Source organism: Apteryx rowi, unplaced genomic scaffold (assembly GCF_003343035.1).
Source record: "Apteryx rowi isolate R43461 unplaced genomic scaffold, aptRow1 scaffold_694, whole genome shotgun sequence".
NCBI classification, from domain to species: Eukaryota; Metazoa; Chordata; class Aves; order Apterygiformes; family Apterygidae; genus Apteryx; species Apteryx rowi.
In genome coordinates, this window is record NW_020450976.1 from 345079 (window position 1) to 363216 (window position 18138).

At 42.9% G+C, this 18138-nt stretch overlaps 1 protein-coding gene across 1 annotated transcript in view; it reads left to right on the plus strand.

The window, feature by feature from the left end:
- LOXHD1 (lipoxygenase homology domains 1) overlaps positions 1-18138 on the plus strand; it is a 126332-nt gene that overhangs the window by 71601 nt on the left and 36593 nt on the right. Inside the window, exons 27-32 of the mRNA XM_026086443.1 lie at positions 2138-2300; positions 4506-4660; positions 5533-5742; positions 7132-7255; positions 11864-12072; positions 17154-17339. Of these exons, the coding sequence (XP_025942228.1) occupies positions 2138-2300; positions 4506-4660; positions 5533-5742; positions 7132-7255; positions 11864-12072; positions 17154-17339 (1047 nt within the window). The remainder of the gene's footprint in view (positions 1-2137; positions 2301-4505; positions 4661-5532; positions 5743-7131; positions 7256-11863; positions 12073-17153; positions 17340-18138) is intronic.

Below are 18138 nucleotides of genomic sequence, written 5' to 3' on the forward strand. Positions count from 1 at the left end.
GAGAGGGCAAAGCACTGACTTTTAGCACACTATCATACCCTGCCTAGAGCTTAAGGCCAGAGTCAAACTTTAATGAAGCAAATTCTGTTCCTAGCTACAAGAGGATTTTACCGTGGGTAACACAAAATAGTGCACTTTATGTCACTTAAATATTAATGCAATCACTAACAAGGAAACTCCAATAAAAACTGTGGCAATGACGTGGTGATTAACAATAATGACACAACTCTTGCAGCAGCTGTACATTATTCACCATTGTGCAGGCACTTGAGTCCCTAGATATCCCATTACCAAATAAACAGTGTTCCTATCAATGGCACGTACAACCAACATTATCAACACTAAGGAGCAGTTAAAAGCTTCAGTGAGAGATGAGACTGAAGAGGAGTCTCTAATGGGAGGAGTGAGTTTCAGCACTGAAATGTATTGCTCTGGAGAGCCCCTCGCTTGCCAGGCTGTAGTGGGGAAGATAACCACTGCAATTGCTGTTCATCAGCCTGGCATACAGGAAGATAATATAGGTTACGTGGTCAGACACCAGCACAGAAATGAGGAACATAGTACAAATAACCCCTGAAGGCAAAATACTTGCAACTCTGGGGTTAATTGCAAGTCTCATATATTGCAAGTCTGGGGTTARATAACAGCAGTACAGAGAGCATCAAAGAAGAAAATTGTGTGTGTTTGACAGCAAAAGAGTTGGGCTACTTGGGTTCAAAGGATGGTTCTGCTGCAAACACGAGCAAGTCACCCAAAGCCTGTATTTGAAAAGGCCCATAACTCCAGCAGATCACCTTTTCTGGGATATGGTATGATGGTAAGTGGTATGGCTCTGTGGTATGATGTCTGGTTCATACCATGTTAGCAGTGACTGCAATGGGCTGCTGGTCTTAGGTGCACAACCAACTTCTCCCCAGCGACTGCGGCAGGGAGGGCAAGATCCAGCAACTCATGATAGTACCGTGCGGTGCTATACAGTGATAACAGTATTCAGTATTGCTACAGGGAGATCTATTCCCTTCTTTTATTATATATCAACTTTTTAATACTTAAATAGCAAAAAGAAGGGGGCCCTGCATTCGTTTGATAAGTAATTATGTGCAAGTAATTAAGGTGGATGGTATTCTTATATATGTTTACATAAAGGCAGTGGCATGTGGAGTTCTGGAGGTAACAGAAAGCCTCCGTGTTACTTAAGGAGAGAAATGCTGAAGTTGTCAGTAGGGGAAAGGCCATTTTTTCTTCCTTTGCCTAGTTACTGTGAGCTTAAAATTAACTTTTTTCTGTTCAGACTTGTGGGCTCTGCGAGTTCCATGATGGCTCATGCCCATTTCTTTATGGAGACATAGCCTGGGGTGGCCAGCACACAGAGAGCCTCCTGCCTCTTACCATTTTGGAGGTCTTAAAGTAGTCTATTCTTAATGAGTAGTCTGGGATTGATTTTATTTACTAAGCAGAAAACACATGTTCTATTGTTTTTGCTCCTTTGATGATAGAAATCATGTTTGTTTCTGCCAAAGTAAAGTCAAAACAAAGGATCAAAAGTTAAATCAGTATTCTTCTCCTCTTAATGCACCTATGGGAATTGCCTGGAAACCAGCTTGAGTCACAGAATTACAGGACAAAATCTTGAAGCATGGACTCAGAAGAAAAACACCTACTGACTTCAAAGGGAATGTTGCCTGAGTAAAGACTGAAGAGGGGTCACGGAGTCTCAATAAACCATGGCTTCAGCAGGAACAGTGCAGTCCTGATTAGGAATTTGCAGCATCTAAAACTGGAGCCCACTGAAATGAGAAAGGGAAAAGTCTATTGGATCGTATAGCCAGTCTCACTTACCCGTTGAGAATGTTTTTCTCTGTTCGGTGCTTTTTTTCTCTCTCTCTGAATGTCTTTTTCTTGTACTTTGAGTGACTGAAATATTCTGTTACATAAAGATATATTCTGTTCTGCTCTGTCCCATGCCTGTGTGGCTTGGTTGTTGCAGCGCATACTGTTTCAAGTCTGCATATGCATACACATGCATACGTACATGAACTGAAATTCCTCGTTTGCATATCAGAGGGTGCTCAAAGTAGAAATTCTGAGGTGCGATCAGCTTGCTTTGAAGAGTTTCTCTCTGTTGTGTTTACTTCAGGGTTCGGAAACTGTCACATTTCCATGTGAAAGATGGCTTGCAAAGTCTGAAGATGATGGCGAGATCATCAGAGAGCTGGTACCGTCTGATATTTTTACTGAAAAACTCATGAAGGATGGAACTCTAAAGCAGATAGAAGAAGAAGTTGAAGACCCATTAGAAGGTAATATAATCCTAGGAGTATGTAGAGACCTATTTACCCAATCTTTTAGAGCAAAGCACGGTTCAAGCAGATGCAAAGTTAGTACCACCTGTTCACATTTATTTCACTTTCCATTTTCTGACCTCTCTGATACCTGAAGCACTTCCATGAAGCTTCATCCTAAGATCCTTGTTTCCCTATAAGCCTGGCTGTTTCTAACTTTTTCCTCCAGGACCTCCTTTCTCCACCCTGAGCTCCTTCTGCCCTTGCAAGAAATTGTGAAACTTCTTACATCCTGGGTAGAGCAAATTGAATTCAGCTGCCATCTTCATTCATGGTCCTTGCATCTGGTAACAAGATGATTCAACAGAGAAAATCATTCATTTCTATGTTTCTTTTCTCTCAGAATCTGATTTGCATTTACAGTACACCATTGTCAGGGTGGAATTTATATGAATTTTAAGTGCTTTTCATTGCCAGGGAAGTGAAAAGGGGCTTTGCTGTAAAGGAGAACTGAGCCTTTATGCTGTGCCTCTAGCAGAGGAAGGTATGCTCTTTCCTCTATTAGGAACCACGTGGTAGCTCATGTGAGACCTTTTCCCAGGGAGAGAGAAGCAGTTTTAATAACAGTAAGTGGCAAAACTGCTAGATGCCTATGTAATATTTTCTTTGATCTCTTAACTCATGTCACTTTACCTTGCATTAGTTACTGGGCGTTAACCAGCATCCCCATCTTATTTTTTCCTTCTAAAGACAAAGCCTTAAAACAAGTTTTGCAAATTGTGGAGTAGGATTTCTGGATAACTGAAGGCTTCTTTTGGCTAAGAGCTAGGGCTAAGTTTGGGAAGTCCTCTTTTAGATATAAATAATTTGGGACAGAAGTGTTCTATATCTCTATGAGTCCTCGTACATTTTGGGCACTAACACAGTGTAAATGACAGCAACAGAAACTCCAACTCATGTTATTATAATGATAATCTTTTACACAGTAGACTTTATTTCAGTCCTGAAGGTCTCCAGAACTGGCAAGCAAAGACGAAAGAGGAATGAACTGATTAACCGGAATATACACATTGATTCCTTCATTACTAATGTAGCAGTTGTCTCTCAAGTGCAAAGCCATAACTCTGTACAGCAGTTAACGACATAATGAGAAGAGGCAAAGTAGAAAACCCAGAATTGCACCTAACTTGATGAATAGCGTCAAATGACGATCCTGATCCATTTCTCAGAGAAATCAGTGAAAGTCCTTCATGGATTACCAAGCAGATTAGGCCCCATTTTATTGAGAGAGCTAGGTATGGAAGGGACAATACAAACATTTTCTTTGATACTATTAATGTACAGAGAATAATATTAACAACATCTGTAGTACACCTCCATAACTAAGGCTTTGTGCCTCTTCCTCATTTGTAATGCCCTGGGATTTGCAAGGAGACGTTCTCTAAGGCTCGTATGCCACCAGGGTAATCAGAGCCTTGCACGGTTCCTAATTGTTTTCCTGGGAAGGATGCTTTCAGTTACTGTTTGTTTTCCCTGTGTAATTGGGACAAGAGCAGCAATATAAAAATAGGAGTATTTAGCAGGTTTAGTAAAGCACATTACTAAAGATTTGATGGGATTTTATTGAATCATCATTGAGCAAGCTAAACAGAAAGGGTACTTAAACAGTACAGCTCCAATACTTCCTTAATTAAATACCGTCTGAGCAAAAGGATTCAGCAACCTGTTCTCGTTCTGTTTTAGGAATCTATACAGATACATGCCATTAACTCCGGTAGTAATTGCACATCTGAATCCCTGGAGTTTGTTTATGGAAGATGGAGTACTAAGAATTCACAACACTGAATCACTTGTTCCCAGATGTAGGTCCCTTGAGCCTCAGTATGAAAAGGTGCTGAGTTCCCTCACCTCTCATTGACTTCACATCTAGTAATAACTCTAATGATTCTTTGCATTTTTAATTATACGCTATGTGATCAAAGCAATACATAGGCATTGATTAGATATAGAAAAGGAAAGTCAGCAAATTTCAGTCCAGTGGTTCCCTAACCTTGGGGTTGTCATCAGAAGCCTGGAAGGATAAAGGAATCAGCATTTTAACCCCCAATAACTGACCGATGAGTAGAACAGTTGGGGACCATTTTCTTTGGTAAATTCAGTGTCTAATATAGAACTTGATAATCCACCTGTCCAGAAATTGCATGTCTTTATTTCTTTCTGCAGTTCACACATACAAGATAAGTGTGTTCACTGGAGATATCTATGGTGCTGGGACAGACGCTAATGTTTTCCTAAATATCTATGGAGATCTGGGGGACACAGGAGAGAGAAAACTCAGCAAATCTGAAACAAACTTCAACAAGTTTGAAAGAGGACAGGTACAAATGCAACGGGTTGATAACACTTTCCATTTTGCAGTCCTTAACCTGACAAGTGCATGACTGCCTTTACAGGCTGAGTTTTCCTGTGAGGGATGAATTGATTGATTCCATTTATGATGTTCATTACCTCTTAAAATGCTATCTATGGTTTGTCACCTGTGTATTATGACAGACAGGCACTGCAGCAAATGAGTAGATCTTTCTTTCTGTGAAGTTACTGATACAGAGGCGAATTTTGAGCATACATAGACAAATTTTTTCCATACAAACCTGCTTGAATTTGTTAGTTGCAGGTTTGAGAGCACAAAAAACATGAAGTCTTTCCTTCCCATAGACTCTGTGCAATTGATTTTCACATACATAGTATATACTATAATTCATCTCAGAGCATGATAAATGAACACGTCTTAAGCTGTGACTGTGTTTTACAAAATGACTCCAAAAGTGGCACCCTGTGGTCAATCCATGAATCATATTCATAGTCTCTTATGGTGCTCCTCAGATATAATGATGGCAAAGATTGTCTTATCCAGATTGTCTGTACAAACCTAACTGGATTAAAAAGGGAACTTTTTGACTTAAAAATCAGGAGGTAAAATGACAGGAATTCAACACTCTAATTGTTTGTAAAAGCAGCATTTTGCACAGCCCCTTTCATAGCAGAAGCACACCTCAGAGTGCTCCCCTGCAGAATGGTTTTAATGCACAGAGATGCCTGCATAGCCTGTTGTAAAGCTTTTAATCAAGCACTGTCCAGTGAGACTGGATTTAAACACATGTTGTGCTCTATAGTTATCATTTGCTTTTGTCCGGTAGATGATCTGTTGAGAGCTCATTAACTGAACCGATTGCCATTGAACACCCTGCAGGAGGATACATTTACAATGCAGGCTGTGGACCTTGGCATTATATACAAGATCAAGATTCGCCATGACAATACTATGTTCAGTCCTGACTGGTTCCTGGAAAAAGTAGAAATCCTGGACGAGGACACGGAAGAATCATTCGTGTTCCTGTGTGAACGCTGGCTCTCTAAAAAGAAGGAGGACAAAAAGATAGATCGTACGTTTTATGAACAGGTACAGTGATCCCAACTAATGACTACTAATAAAAATATAAAACAGACCTTTCATGTGATTGAAGCCCAAGACAGCTCTTTAGAGACTTAACTTGTCTGAAATCAATTTGTGACTTTCAGACAAGTACCCAAAGTATGGCCCATCTCAGCCCAGCATCACTAGGTCTGCATTTTGAAGTCTCAGTAGAAAAATCAAAGACTGCAAGTGAAACTCTTCATTTGAGAGCCAAAGCAAAGCCTTGCTGATGCACAGTAGAGAATTTTGCCCTGATGCCATCCTCACTGTGCCCGCAACGTGCATTGGTAACAGGTTCCACTATGCAAAGTTCTCAAGCCAAAATATTGGTCCTTTGACCTCATCCTCACTGGACTGGGTGGGCTTCCTCTTCTCAGCTCCTTTTTCCACCCATGCCCAACATCAAAAGTCTAGTTTCTCTGTCAACACTCAAAGCGCAAAATGTTTTTTAATGAAATGCCCTTTGTACTTGCACATTCTCTATTGCTTTATCAGGCTGGTATAGCTAATTGGAATTCAAGGTACATGCAGTAATTAAAATTAGCAAACAAGATTAATAGACCTCTCCTGCTTCTATACAGTGAGGCATAATACAAAAGCTGATTATAAGTCCATTGTATTTAAGAAGTCCACTTTACAAAATACAGTGACATTTTAATTGAAAGTTACTGCTGAAATTATCATTAATGAAACTGGGCCAAACTCATCCTGGGTATAACAGAATGGTTGTAAGAAGAGTTACACCATGGAGGAGTATTGCCATATGCCCCCTCATAAAACTGCAGCAGACAATGCTATGAATTTTTGCAGTCGTGCCTACCCAGTTGCTCATATTAATTCCCTCATAATGAGGGAAAACTAATCTTTTTCTTTTAATTAAGTGACTGTGTGGTAAGAGCCTCACATTAATTGGACAATGACACCAAACGCATCTGCAGTAATTCCTCTAATGTAATAGATGTTTAGTATCATTCAACTTTGCAGCACTCTCTTTACAGTCTGACCTATACTAGGTGGATTAGTCTAACAGCACTATATATGCCCTGATAAGCAAATCTGCTGTTCCATCTGCCTGAATTTTCTGTGATTATGGCTCATACAAATAGCAGAGAAAAGTCACAACACACCGTTAATGTCTGTTAGGTCCACTGCATTGTAACACACATCCAAAATGGCCTGTCAAGGTTACTATGATGAGGTAAATGAATGACCTGCAATAAATTATAAGAAGTCATGTTTATTTGAGCTTCACTGAGCAAAATGCTACCTGGAAAACTGCAGGGATTTCTTGTAAAGTTGTTCTTTGAGGCACATAGGAACAGCTGACAACGTTGTGAGCACTGAACCTCATTACCCTCCTGTACATGTAATTAGAGCTATGACGGTGAACGGAACAGCCTGGACAACTCATCTGTCAGCCTGTCGAGCCAGGATAGCAACGCAAACTTGAAGGAGATGAAGAAATCCAGCTTGGTCAAGATGGCAGAAGAAGGATCATGTGAGAGAGCAGCATGTTWGGTGCATGCATGCGTGTGTTCTTGGCTTTCAGGTCTCAAAAAGATGCATTCGTCCTGGTGAAGAGCATGGAGAAGTAGAAAAGCAAATTGCTGCTTTTCACCTTGGGTTGTGACGACTTTGGGAAAGGCTGTATCAGGTGCTTGTGCATTTGTTGCTTTTCCTGTAGCTCTCAGGCCTTAACAGTGGAATAAGCCATGAAGTTAACAGCAATTTGAGCGTTTCTAAACCTCTTCTTGCTCTTCTGTGGAAATCTATAACACACTAGAGTGTCAGAGTTAACTTCCCTACTGCCAACAGATGTGAGTCCTACAAACACTGTGGTGCTTTGAACAGTATGAAAATAGGTAGATGGTTATTCAAGGATATGCTGTTTGCTGTCACAGCAATATAAATGTATAGGAGACTTCTACAGGCAACTACAACCCCAAATCTCATCCCTCAGATGTCCAAAGATAGGTGAGTGCATCCAGACCATTGAACTGGGAAAAGGAACTAGTCAACAACCTCCCTAGGGCCTCTTCAGAAAGAAATACACTGTCCTAAAGAATCATACTCGCTTTTGTTTTTCCTCCTCCACCACTGACTTCATCACATACAGCACTTAAAAGGTGAGGAGAAGTGACAGCTCTCTGAACAAGAGACTGGCAGAATTAAGGGAAGAATTTATGCAAGCTTTGTATAATTTTGTCTGAAGTATCCCTTAAAGTATGCAACACTTTTTGCAGTGAAAGGGACCGTGGGCAAGGCAGACATGTTATCACCAATACCAGCCTCCCCTGGACTGTTGGGAGCTCTTTTCCCCATGATTCCTTAATGTAGCTCTTGCTGCTGACACCAGCTGTCTTTTTCCTCCTACATGTTTTCTTTAGCCTACTCAATATGTAGCATATTAGACCTAAATTTACAAAGGAGACTTTGAATTTCTTGAGACCTTATTTGACATGCCTGAACCGCCTCCCCTTTTCGGGATCATGCTGGTAGTGCCTCATCATCAGGGATGTCTGTTTGACATGAATTTAAATGTGATTTATTTTACAGTTCTGCAGTTTTTTTCTTACAGCACATAGCTGCATCACAGCTGCTGTGAAGTTGGGAGGGGACTGGGACACTGGGAGCTGAGCAAGAACTAAGCATAAGTCTCTTGGCTCTCAGAAAACAAGCTTTGATTTTGAGCACTCAGGAGGATTTGTTCTTTTCTAGAACGTGGATGGTCTTAGATGTGCAGAGGGGAGATGAGTCTGCAGAGGCTTTTAGACACTCAAAGCCTGGGAACCCTGGATTGAGGTTTCATSTGAAATGACTGACAGAAACAGTTGATGGCTCTAGCATGTGGAGTTTCATCACTAGGCTCTGTCTCTTGAGACAAATAAAGCAAAGCTAAAGATAAAAGTCAGTTTCTGGATTACAACTTTTAAAAATTGAAATGTTCTGGACTGTGTTTACAAAAGCCAGCATTAGTGCAGGGAAGCTAATCTTGGTAGATTGCTGCTGGTAGGAAGTGGGAAAGAAGTTGGTGTCTTCAGAGGACAATCCAGAGGAGATAGAGCTGGGGCCCTGCTGTACCACCCTCTTGTGCAGTCCGTGTTTCTGTCCTGACTGTGATGGAAGCCCAGAAGATCAGTGTCAGTCAGCTGAATTGGAAACTTTGAGGAAAACTTCTGAATTCATTGATTTATGTATTTATATAGCTTTTGATCAGCTATCTCTGATACCTTGACTTACCATTTAAATTGCAGCTATTGTTCCTTGTTATCCTTCATTGGGTCTTCTAGTTTTAGTTTAAGGGTTTAGAGGTACGGTTAAGATACTATGTTTTAACAAGTAACTCAGCATCAGCCAAGTCACAAGTACTGTCTGTGAATGCTCTCATAACCCACAGCGAGTGCAAAACAATGAATGTTATCTTAAACTTCTACAGTGGGCCAGTTGCAGAATGGTAGAATTTAGCTTAGGAGTTTAAGACAGCTTGCGCTGACATGGGCCAAGGGGACTCACATATACAATCACTGCAGCTCTGCTGATGCCCAGTAGCTTGTTGTGATGTGATATCTGGGTCGCATGTCCCAGGCCTTTAAGTTCTGAACAACATGTAATGCTGTGCATTGTTTGACCTGCTCTGTAACCCATGTGTCTCGGGGCCACCCTTCTTTTGTAATCCCGTATTGTGCTCAAATGAAAAATAAGTGATTCCCATGTTCTTTCTGATATTACTTCTGCGGCGAGACAATGGATACCATCTGCCAGGCTTGCATTCCATGTAATTTCACAAATAATGGGTAAACCATCAGCATCTCCCGCGTGAACCCGTCTCCAACAGAGCAGGGATAGTTCCCGTCATCCCCATTGTGCCAGGGTGGTCTTTCTTCTCTGAGTCCTGGAGCTTGTCATCACCTCCGTCCCTGTTGCGGTGACACGGCCTCATTAAGGAGAATTGCATCTCAAAGGAACTTCAGATAAGATGGATTGTGAGAGCCAGACAGCTGCCTCCCCAGCTAGATAAAAAGGCAGCTGTTAGCTAGTTGATTAGGGAAGGCTCCACTAGGACGTGGCATTGGGACTTTTCTGGGAAAGGGAGGGGCAGTTTGAGCATCCCCATCCTGAGTTTCCTGTGCCCAAGGCGGGTCAATACTTCTGAGGGGCAGGAGGTGATGTGAGGATGGAGCACAGAGAAAAGTCCTGTCAACTAGGAAGCTCCGTGGGGCCTGGCCTGGGGACCTTGCTCCGTACTGGAAGGTGGCGTGGGAGGCGGTGCYGTGTTCATACATCCCTTATGAAACTCAGACCTCTGCGACGGGCACGTGTGCCTTTTAACAGCCTGAGCTCTGCCACAGGTATTCAAGGAACCAGGGAGAAGGTCTGAGGGATCTGCAATATGCCCTGGGCAGAAGGGTCATTTTTCTACTTTTTATAGGAAAGAACAGCAAACTGTTTCTCCCTACCCAACAGCAAGTCACTCCATGTGTCTGCATCCATTATTTAGAGTGGAAAATGCTAACAATTTCACATAGTTCTCTCATATTTAATATAGGTGCTTCAAGCACTTTCGCTCAGGGATGCAACATGAGCTGGAAATGCTGGTAGACCTGTGAACTTAGTCTGTGCCAGCAGAACAGGATAAGAAGTGTGTAAAAGAAACACCATTTTCTCCTAATTTCAAATATGCTTTATTTAAAGGAGGAATGTGGAGTTGTTTTGAATGTGACCCCCCTTGACATATTCTTATAAAATGTGTCCTTCCTACAAACCTTTACTTGGGCTCTTTATTTGCTGCTAGTGGCAGCAGCTCCAGTGGTTACTTCATGAAGAATGCATTGCCTAGTATTTTGTTGACGTGCACAGTTAAATGCGAATGCTGCCCTATAGGGGAGAATAATTCTTGCCTAATCTTTAGTTCACTTCTGTGCTGGTACACAGATGCTGAAAGTTTGGGTTGAATGAAACTCTTTGGGTTCTGGTCAGTCCAGAGGTAAGAACAGATTTGGTCTCCATGAATTTATGCCTTCCCTGACGTGTATACATATTCTGATCTTGCTGCAAGTTTCTAGTACAGCTCCCCGCTCCTCAAAATCGTCTCCGTCTCCATGAATGAAAATTAGATATCAGTCCCAAATGATCTGAAACTTAACCAAGTTTTAGTCAAGGTTTGTGAACCTTTTTGAAAGTGAAAAGGCGATAATGAAATCTCAGGCTGAGTCTGGAGCTTGTGACGTGGCAAGTTTCAGAGCTTTGAGTTTTGTCAGAACGTTTTGAACAGCCCTGCACAAATGTTCTGAGAAATCAGACGAGTATTCATCATCTAATTCTGCACCATCCGCTCGGCCTACCCAAATGAGCTTTTGGAAAGCACTTGAAAAGCAGTCTGGCACTTCCTCCTTTTTAACAGCTGAACTGAGATTTCTGAAAACCACATAAAACCCAGTTAGCTAATTCCCAAACCTTGGCCTGAAGGTTTTTCCCCAATAAATATCATCATGTGATGTATAAAATTGCTGAGTGTCCTCCCTTTAATACAGAGGGGCTTCACGGTTGGCCTGCATCCTACAAAGGGATGCTGAAACCCTGAGCTACCCTATAGATCAGTGCAAGCCTTGAATAAAGCACGAGAGAGAACATTTGTAGCTGTACAGGGACGCTCAGGTGCTGACGGTTTACCTTGAAGTCAGCATAGATTTATTTGCCTTCACTGAACTGTGAGTGTAAGATCATTTTGGTCCAATCGCCTATTTAAGATTAGGACACTCTGTCTCATCTCCAGGAAGGTCTCTTAGTGTAAATAAAGATTCAAGCTCTTTGTTGTTCTGTTATCTATTGGGGGAAATCAGGCCTGTGTTGTACCCCCATAGCCTCATAGCAGCCAGGAAGGTTGTCTGGGGAAATTAACCCTTGCAGACTTCCAGAAGTAATTTCCCATACACCTTTATAGCCCAATCCAGCACGGTGTTATCCCTTCTCCGACTGAATTCGACGGGATGTGAAACTGTTTAGCATGCAATAGTGCTTCCTCTCTCGGGACGAGACTTTCATTTTCTGAAGGCTGGTGAACGCAGGCAGGTTTGCTGATGACTAAACCTCTCTCTCTCTCTTGCAGTGATCCCGTATCACATCACTGTCACGACGGGCACGGAGTTCGACTCCAGCACTGACAGCCGGGTGTACATCATCATCATGGGTCCTCAGAATGTGCAGACGGAGAGGCTGTGGCTGGATCTCCCAGAAGGAAAAGACGAATTTGCGGATGGTTCCGTGGAGAAATTCTCCGTTTGGGGCCTAGATGTTGGGGAGATCAAAAAAGTGGAGGTACTTTACGAATGCAGCGTGATCACTGGAGACATGGATGAAGCACGTGGCCAAGGAGGGCACATGTTTCTGTTATACTTAGCAGTGAATAAAAGGCACTTGGGTTTAAAATGAATGTAAACAGGGATGTGTTAATGAGATTTCACATGCATCCAAACCTGAAAATAAGTACCCCTAATGGCCGGCAAAACCAACAACCTTGGGAGGCAGAAGATAATTCTGAAATACCAGAAAGTTGTAACATGTCTCACTTTTGTCCCATCTCTTAACATTGTTTTTTCTTAGCCCAGCCTTGTTACTGACAGACACCATGAACATTCCCAGGATGCAGTCTTCCATCAGTCTTTTTCCTAGTTGATTTTTACAGTACTTCCAGTTGGGTTTCATAAATTGCCTGCAGTGAGAAACACATCTTGTATAATTTTCTAGCTAAACATGAAAATTGTTTTCACAGCTTGGAGGACCCAGGCTTAGAGAACAAAATTAATCATCGTTCATAAGTAACGTGCACAAACAGATTTCAGTATAGGAACCATTTTTTCCACTGTGGCTCAGGGAGACAGAATTTGCATAGACTTTCTATCACTGAGCTTAAACTTAGCATGAATCTTCCAGACCTTCTGTGAACATCATTCTTGTTTCACATGGCAGTTCTGTCTCCTGAAAGCCTGTTCCAGCCCCCAAGTGCTGAAACCCCCAGGGCCTGATGACTTGGAGAGCCAATTTTATTTTATTTTCACGCCATGCCCTTTGTTGCAGTAAACCTAACTATTTGTGCGTGCACTTGTGTATTCAGCAGGAGAGAACTGGAAGAAATATAAAGAGAGAAATATTAACTAATTAAAAAAATCTTTGCAGTTGTACATCCTGTTGCAGCAGGTGATGGTTAAGCTGAAATGCTCCCATTAGCTTTCATTCAAGTGACAGATTCTGACACCTTGAGAAGTCTCCAGAACAGATTTGAGTTTATTACCAAGCCATTTTCTTAATGCACTCCAAGTGCCTAGTTATTATGAGTGTTAGTAGCGCTTTCTGTCTAGCCATCTCAGAGTCAAATTTTGAAAGTGAAGCAAGGACATAAATCCTTCCCTTCCATCCTGTGTACATGTGGAAACAGCCTGGTCATGCCAGGACAGAGAGGGTGGAAAAAGCCAGCATAACCCCTCAGTGTCGGAGAGGGAGGGAGAGCTGGCTGGAGAAGAAAATGGGCYGGGATGCTGGAAAGCAGAGAGTGAGCAAGGGGAGGAAAGGACAGAGAATAGGGGAAAATAGGGGCAGACACTTGGAAATGGAGGTGGCCAGGGAAAAGATATAATAGAGAGAAAAACAGTATGAATGGGAGACAAGAAAAAGGTTGCAAATGAAATTGGGAGAGTTAGGGAAAAAAGATAACAGAGATTTCAAGCTGAATAATGTTCTTCGGCACTCTTTCACCCCTAGCCTCAGTGATCCTGCCACTGTGCTGCTCACCTCTCGTTCGTTTTTCCCTTTTAGTTTGCAGTCCCACGGCTCGTGGCTGGAGGAGCCATCTGCTCCTGGCTTTCTGCCTTCTTTCACGCAGCGCCCCGCGCTTGGAAGGTCTCTTCTTGTTAATCCACGTCCCAGCGATGATATCTATGTGCCAGTCTGCCTTGGTTGCCATGGAAGCAGTCCATATTTTCCTTGCAGAAAATTGCAGTGTTCAGGGACATCGCAGTAAATTGCTAGTTATGTGCTTGGGAAAAATGAGGAACAGTTCGTTCTCGGATTTGGCATTTGGCTGCTTCTAGAAGAAGGAGAGAGGTTCTGAATGTGAGCTCCTATGTGGAAATAGCATACATGGGGATTAAGTTTCCAGAAGCCCTCCGTATTTTAGAGCAACTCAGGCAGTGGGTTGCAGGATTTAGTAGGATCGTAAGATTTGCAGCATGATGCCACTTTTAGTTTGGTATTATTCTCCTGTTGCAAATATGCTATAGTGAAAGCAGAAACAGTGGAACATGAAGTAATTTAAAAGGGGCCCATTTATACTTGTCTTGTAAGCTTACAGCTATAAAATTTACTATTTGTGTACTTTAAGAGACACGCTGGCATGAAAATAAATAACCCAAGTTATCAGGCATAGGCACTTTATAGTGTGGTCTTAACATCAGTTTAATATTTCTTCTCCTAATGAAAAAAATATCTCTATTCTTAGACTGCTGCTGCTGCAGAGAGATGCATTCAAAAGAGTCCTGCATCCATCTGTGTATCTTTAAACCACTTCGGGTCCAGAGTCTTTCTTGTTCACCAGCACAGAGTAGAGCCAAGGACATGCAACTACTGCAGGTCCTGTCCCTCACTGAGTAGGGCCCTGATCCTGGAAAACCCTCTGGTCTGTTAATATTCTCAGCACCTTCCAGAATATGCAGGAAGTCCCATGTTTTTGCATCTTTTTCTACTTTTCTAACTCTATTCCATTTTTTCTGCTACTGTGTTCAGTTTAAATGTGATTGTGAGCTGTTCAGTGCAAACTGTGTCTTATTCCTTGTGATGTGCAGCACCCAATGGTCCCCCAAGGACAGTGGGAATGAGCTAGAAAGATTTGCAGAATCTTTCAGAATAGCCCGAGGATCTGTCTGCCTTTGAAATTCCACCATTTTAACTGGGTTCAAACACCTCAACCCAAAAAACTCATCTTGATATTGGTATGCATGGCCAAGTCTACACTGCTGGCATGACCATAGCTTCAGATTATTCACTGTATTGGCATGGCCTAACGCTTTGCTTTGCATTGAAAGACAGTCGTCTCAGCCATTTGCTCTTATTGGGCTTAAAAATAAACTCAGAAACGAGCTCACTAATTAAATGAATCCTGGCGTTCTGCTCTAAAAGCCCAGCCGTAAGGATGATTCAACACCGAACAAAATTCTACTGAATGAAATTTCTACGGCTTTATAACGTTGTCCTGGGGGCCCTTGGGAGTCTGCTCGAATGCAGGTTCTCAAGGGCAGCCTGCGGTGCAGGGTGCTTTCTCCTGGCACGTCGCCGATACCGAAGGAGGTGACGGTTGCTGTGACAAATCTGGTGTCTGGCGATGTCTTGGAACGACACTTTAGGAGGTGGCGGTAATGAACCCAGAGGAGCAGCGGGCTTTGATGGGCCCCGACAGGATTCTCCCTCCAGCTGCTCTGTCCCTGCTTCACTGCCGAGCCGTTGCCCCGAACTTTCTTTGCTGTGTCATCCTGCGACCGGTTCAGAGAGGCCGTGCACGGCTTCTCAGAGGGGCTTCGGGTGCGGAGAAGGGCAGCCAGGCTAGCAGAGGGGGGCTGGAGAAGCAAGTGTTATATTCCCATTCACCTCACACCCCTGGAATCGGAGGATTAATGCATCAGTTGCGGATTTGAATTTCCCCAGTGGTTAACTCTAATTTTCTGCAGCTGCACAGACATTAGTATAGTAATAATGCTCCTAATAGCAGTGATGGCTGAGACAGTCAGACAGAAAAGAACAAGTTTTGGGGCAGAAAAGATACAACAGATCTATCACGTTAGGTGAAGTTGTTATTAAAAAAATATTTCCTGAGCAACCCTATATATCCTGGTAATATTTTAAAAAACGGAGAGCTAAGGACCTTTTTTTCCCTGTACTGACACAAACAACACTTGCTCTGAAAATAATGAACTGTAGGTAGTTCTTACACCCAACCTTTTATGTGCAGATAATTCATTGCAATAACTGGCTGACTGAGAGAGTTGCTTACAGTAGCTGGAATATGTAATTATGCTGATAAGACTGCTCTCAAGTTCTTTAAGAAGAATGGCACTATTTGGGTTCTTGGAGAAGTTTGCACCATCGGTGGTTACCTGAAATGGCCTCTCACATTGGGTCCTGGCTCAGTCTTGCAGAGTAAGCGGGGTCCAGCTGAGTCAAGACTTTTTTGGGAGACCTCTGAGGGAAACTCATGGTGCCATGGAAAGAAAGGCCATCAGCAGCACTTGGGCTGTGCTTCACGCCAAACGGCATTGGAGCGATGCCCGGCGCCGAGCTGCGGGATACGGTGTTATTCAGATGCCATTTTCAGCTGCCTGACTGAGCACTCCTTTGTCACTGAGTCTCCTGCCCCTTTCAGCAGTGGGCCTGTGTTTTTCCTGCTCTTCCTTTTGCTGCTGATGTACCTGTGAAAGCCTTTCTTGTYGCTCTTCGCATCCCTAGCCAGATTCAACTCCAGATGGKCTTTGACTTTCCTAGCCCCATCCCTGTGCACTTGGACAGTGGCTCTATGTTCTTCCCAGGTCACCTGTCCCTTCTGCCATCCCTTGTATGCTTCCTTTTTACTCAAGTTTTCCGAGCAGCTCCTTGTTCATTCATGCAGGCATCTTGCCACTCTTGCTTGACTTCCTGCTCATTGGGATGGACCATTCTTGAGCTTGGTGGAGGTGATCCTTGAAAATCGACCAGCTATAGGTATAAGCTCCACCTGTTGGGTCCTATACAGACAAGGAGCTTTTACAGTTTAAGGAGCTGGGGAGCAGAGAAGCAGCCCAATACATACAGTTTGCTTATATAGATACGCATCTGTGAGGGAAGAGTGCTTGAATAACACATGTGGGTGTTCCCTTGGCTGCATATTTCATCTTGGCYGTGAAGCTTTGGATAGTTACTTCTAAGTGCTGCTACAGTGCTGGAAGGGGGTGGAAGGAGGGGAAAATGGCTCTGCAGAGATCAGCTTGGAGAGCTAACTAGCTCTACTCAATGGAGTAGAGGTAGAGCAGTAAGACGGTGGACGTGTTTTCATGTAGGCTGTTGCTGTCTGCCTGTTTCACGTTTCCCTTGCTTACATGTGGGGCTGGTAGTGTCCTCCCTTCCCTCATGCTCAGCAGCAGATGCCTGAGCTTCCTTGCCCCCATCAGCCACCACAGATACTAACATCCCTCCTTTGGGGCAGCAATGGCATGCACTGTTTTACAGCTCACTCTGTTCCACTGTGGAAGTGGTTTGCGTGATGGTGTGTGTAGTCAACAGTCTTAGTCCCCCATAACCAGTCCTGTCCCTGCCCTGTCAGGGCCTCTCCTCTGAAAAAAAATCCCCTTTAACCAGGGAATGTTTTTGGACTCTCGCAGGTGGGGCATGATGGTGCTACCCCTGAGAGCTGCTGGCTGGTGGAAGAGCTCAACATCGTGGTACCCACCAAAGGCGTCATGTATAACTTTGTCTGTAAATGCTGGCTGGCCAGAGACAAAGGTGATGGTCTCACCTCACGAATCCTCAATATCTTAGATGCAGACTGTGTTAACATTGGAATCAAGGTAGGCTCTAAGCTCATCTTGTACCTTTAGCAGTTGCATGGACCTATGTTGATATAGTTTGTGCATCAGCAGTACCAAAAAAGGCACAGAAAATCCTCATGCRTTGACCTCTTCATGTGGCTTGAGTCTTTTATTTTCTGAAGGTTGATTTATTATTTCTTTAGGGTTGGCTTAGCATCGTTAGCACCAAGAACACTGGGTAATAACGAGGGTTGAATGCAGCCGTAGCATGGGCAGAAGGACAGGGTAGGGTGGAATGGGTAGGAAACAGTTCAGCAGCACATCCACATCTTCATCACTGGACTCGGAGCACCCTCTGCATCACCTGGCACCCCTGGAGGGGGGCAGCCACAAGGTAAACRCCTTGGTGCAATCCACCTCCATCGTGATTTGTTCAGAGAGGGATATTTCATACTGATCAAGTTAGTACAGTGGAGATATAGTTTAATTTCTGCAGAGTGTGGCTATACATCAGCTTTTCTAGTTTGGGATAGGGAAATCTTAATTCAGGTATAAAATAATAATAATAGTAAATTGCCAAAACATGCAGAAATTTGTAAGTTTGATCTTTGAAATGAATAAATGATTAAAGCTGAATATACAACAGAAAAATATACAGTCTTTTCTTCAATATGTATGAAAGTGTTGTAATGCGCTCTATGCCGTATTTCAGACAAGTACAAATTGGAAAGCTGAGCTATGCTGATTTTGGGTGTAAGATTTATAATAGAAATAACAGTCTGGATGAATGGGGCAATGTAGTGTTTAATGTCTATATGGCAATTTAAAAATCTCTTCA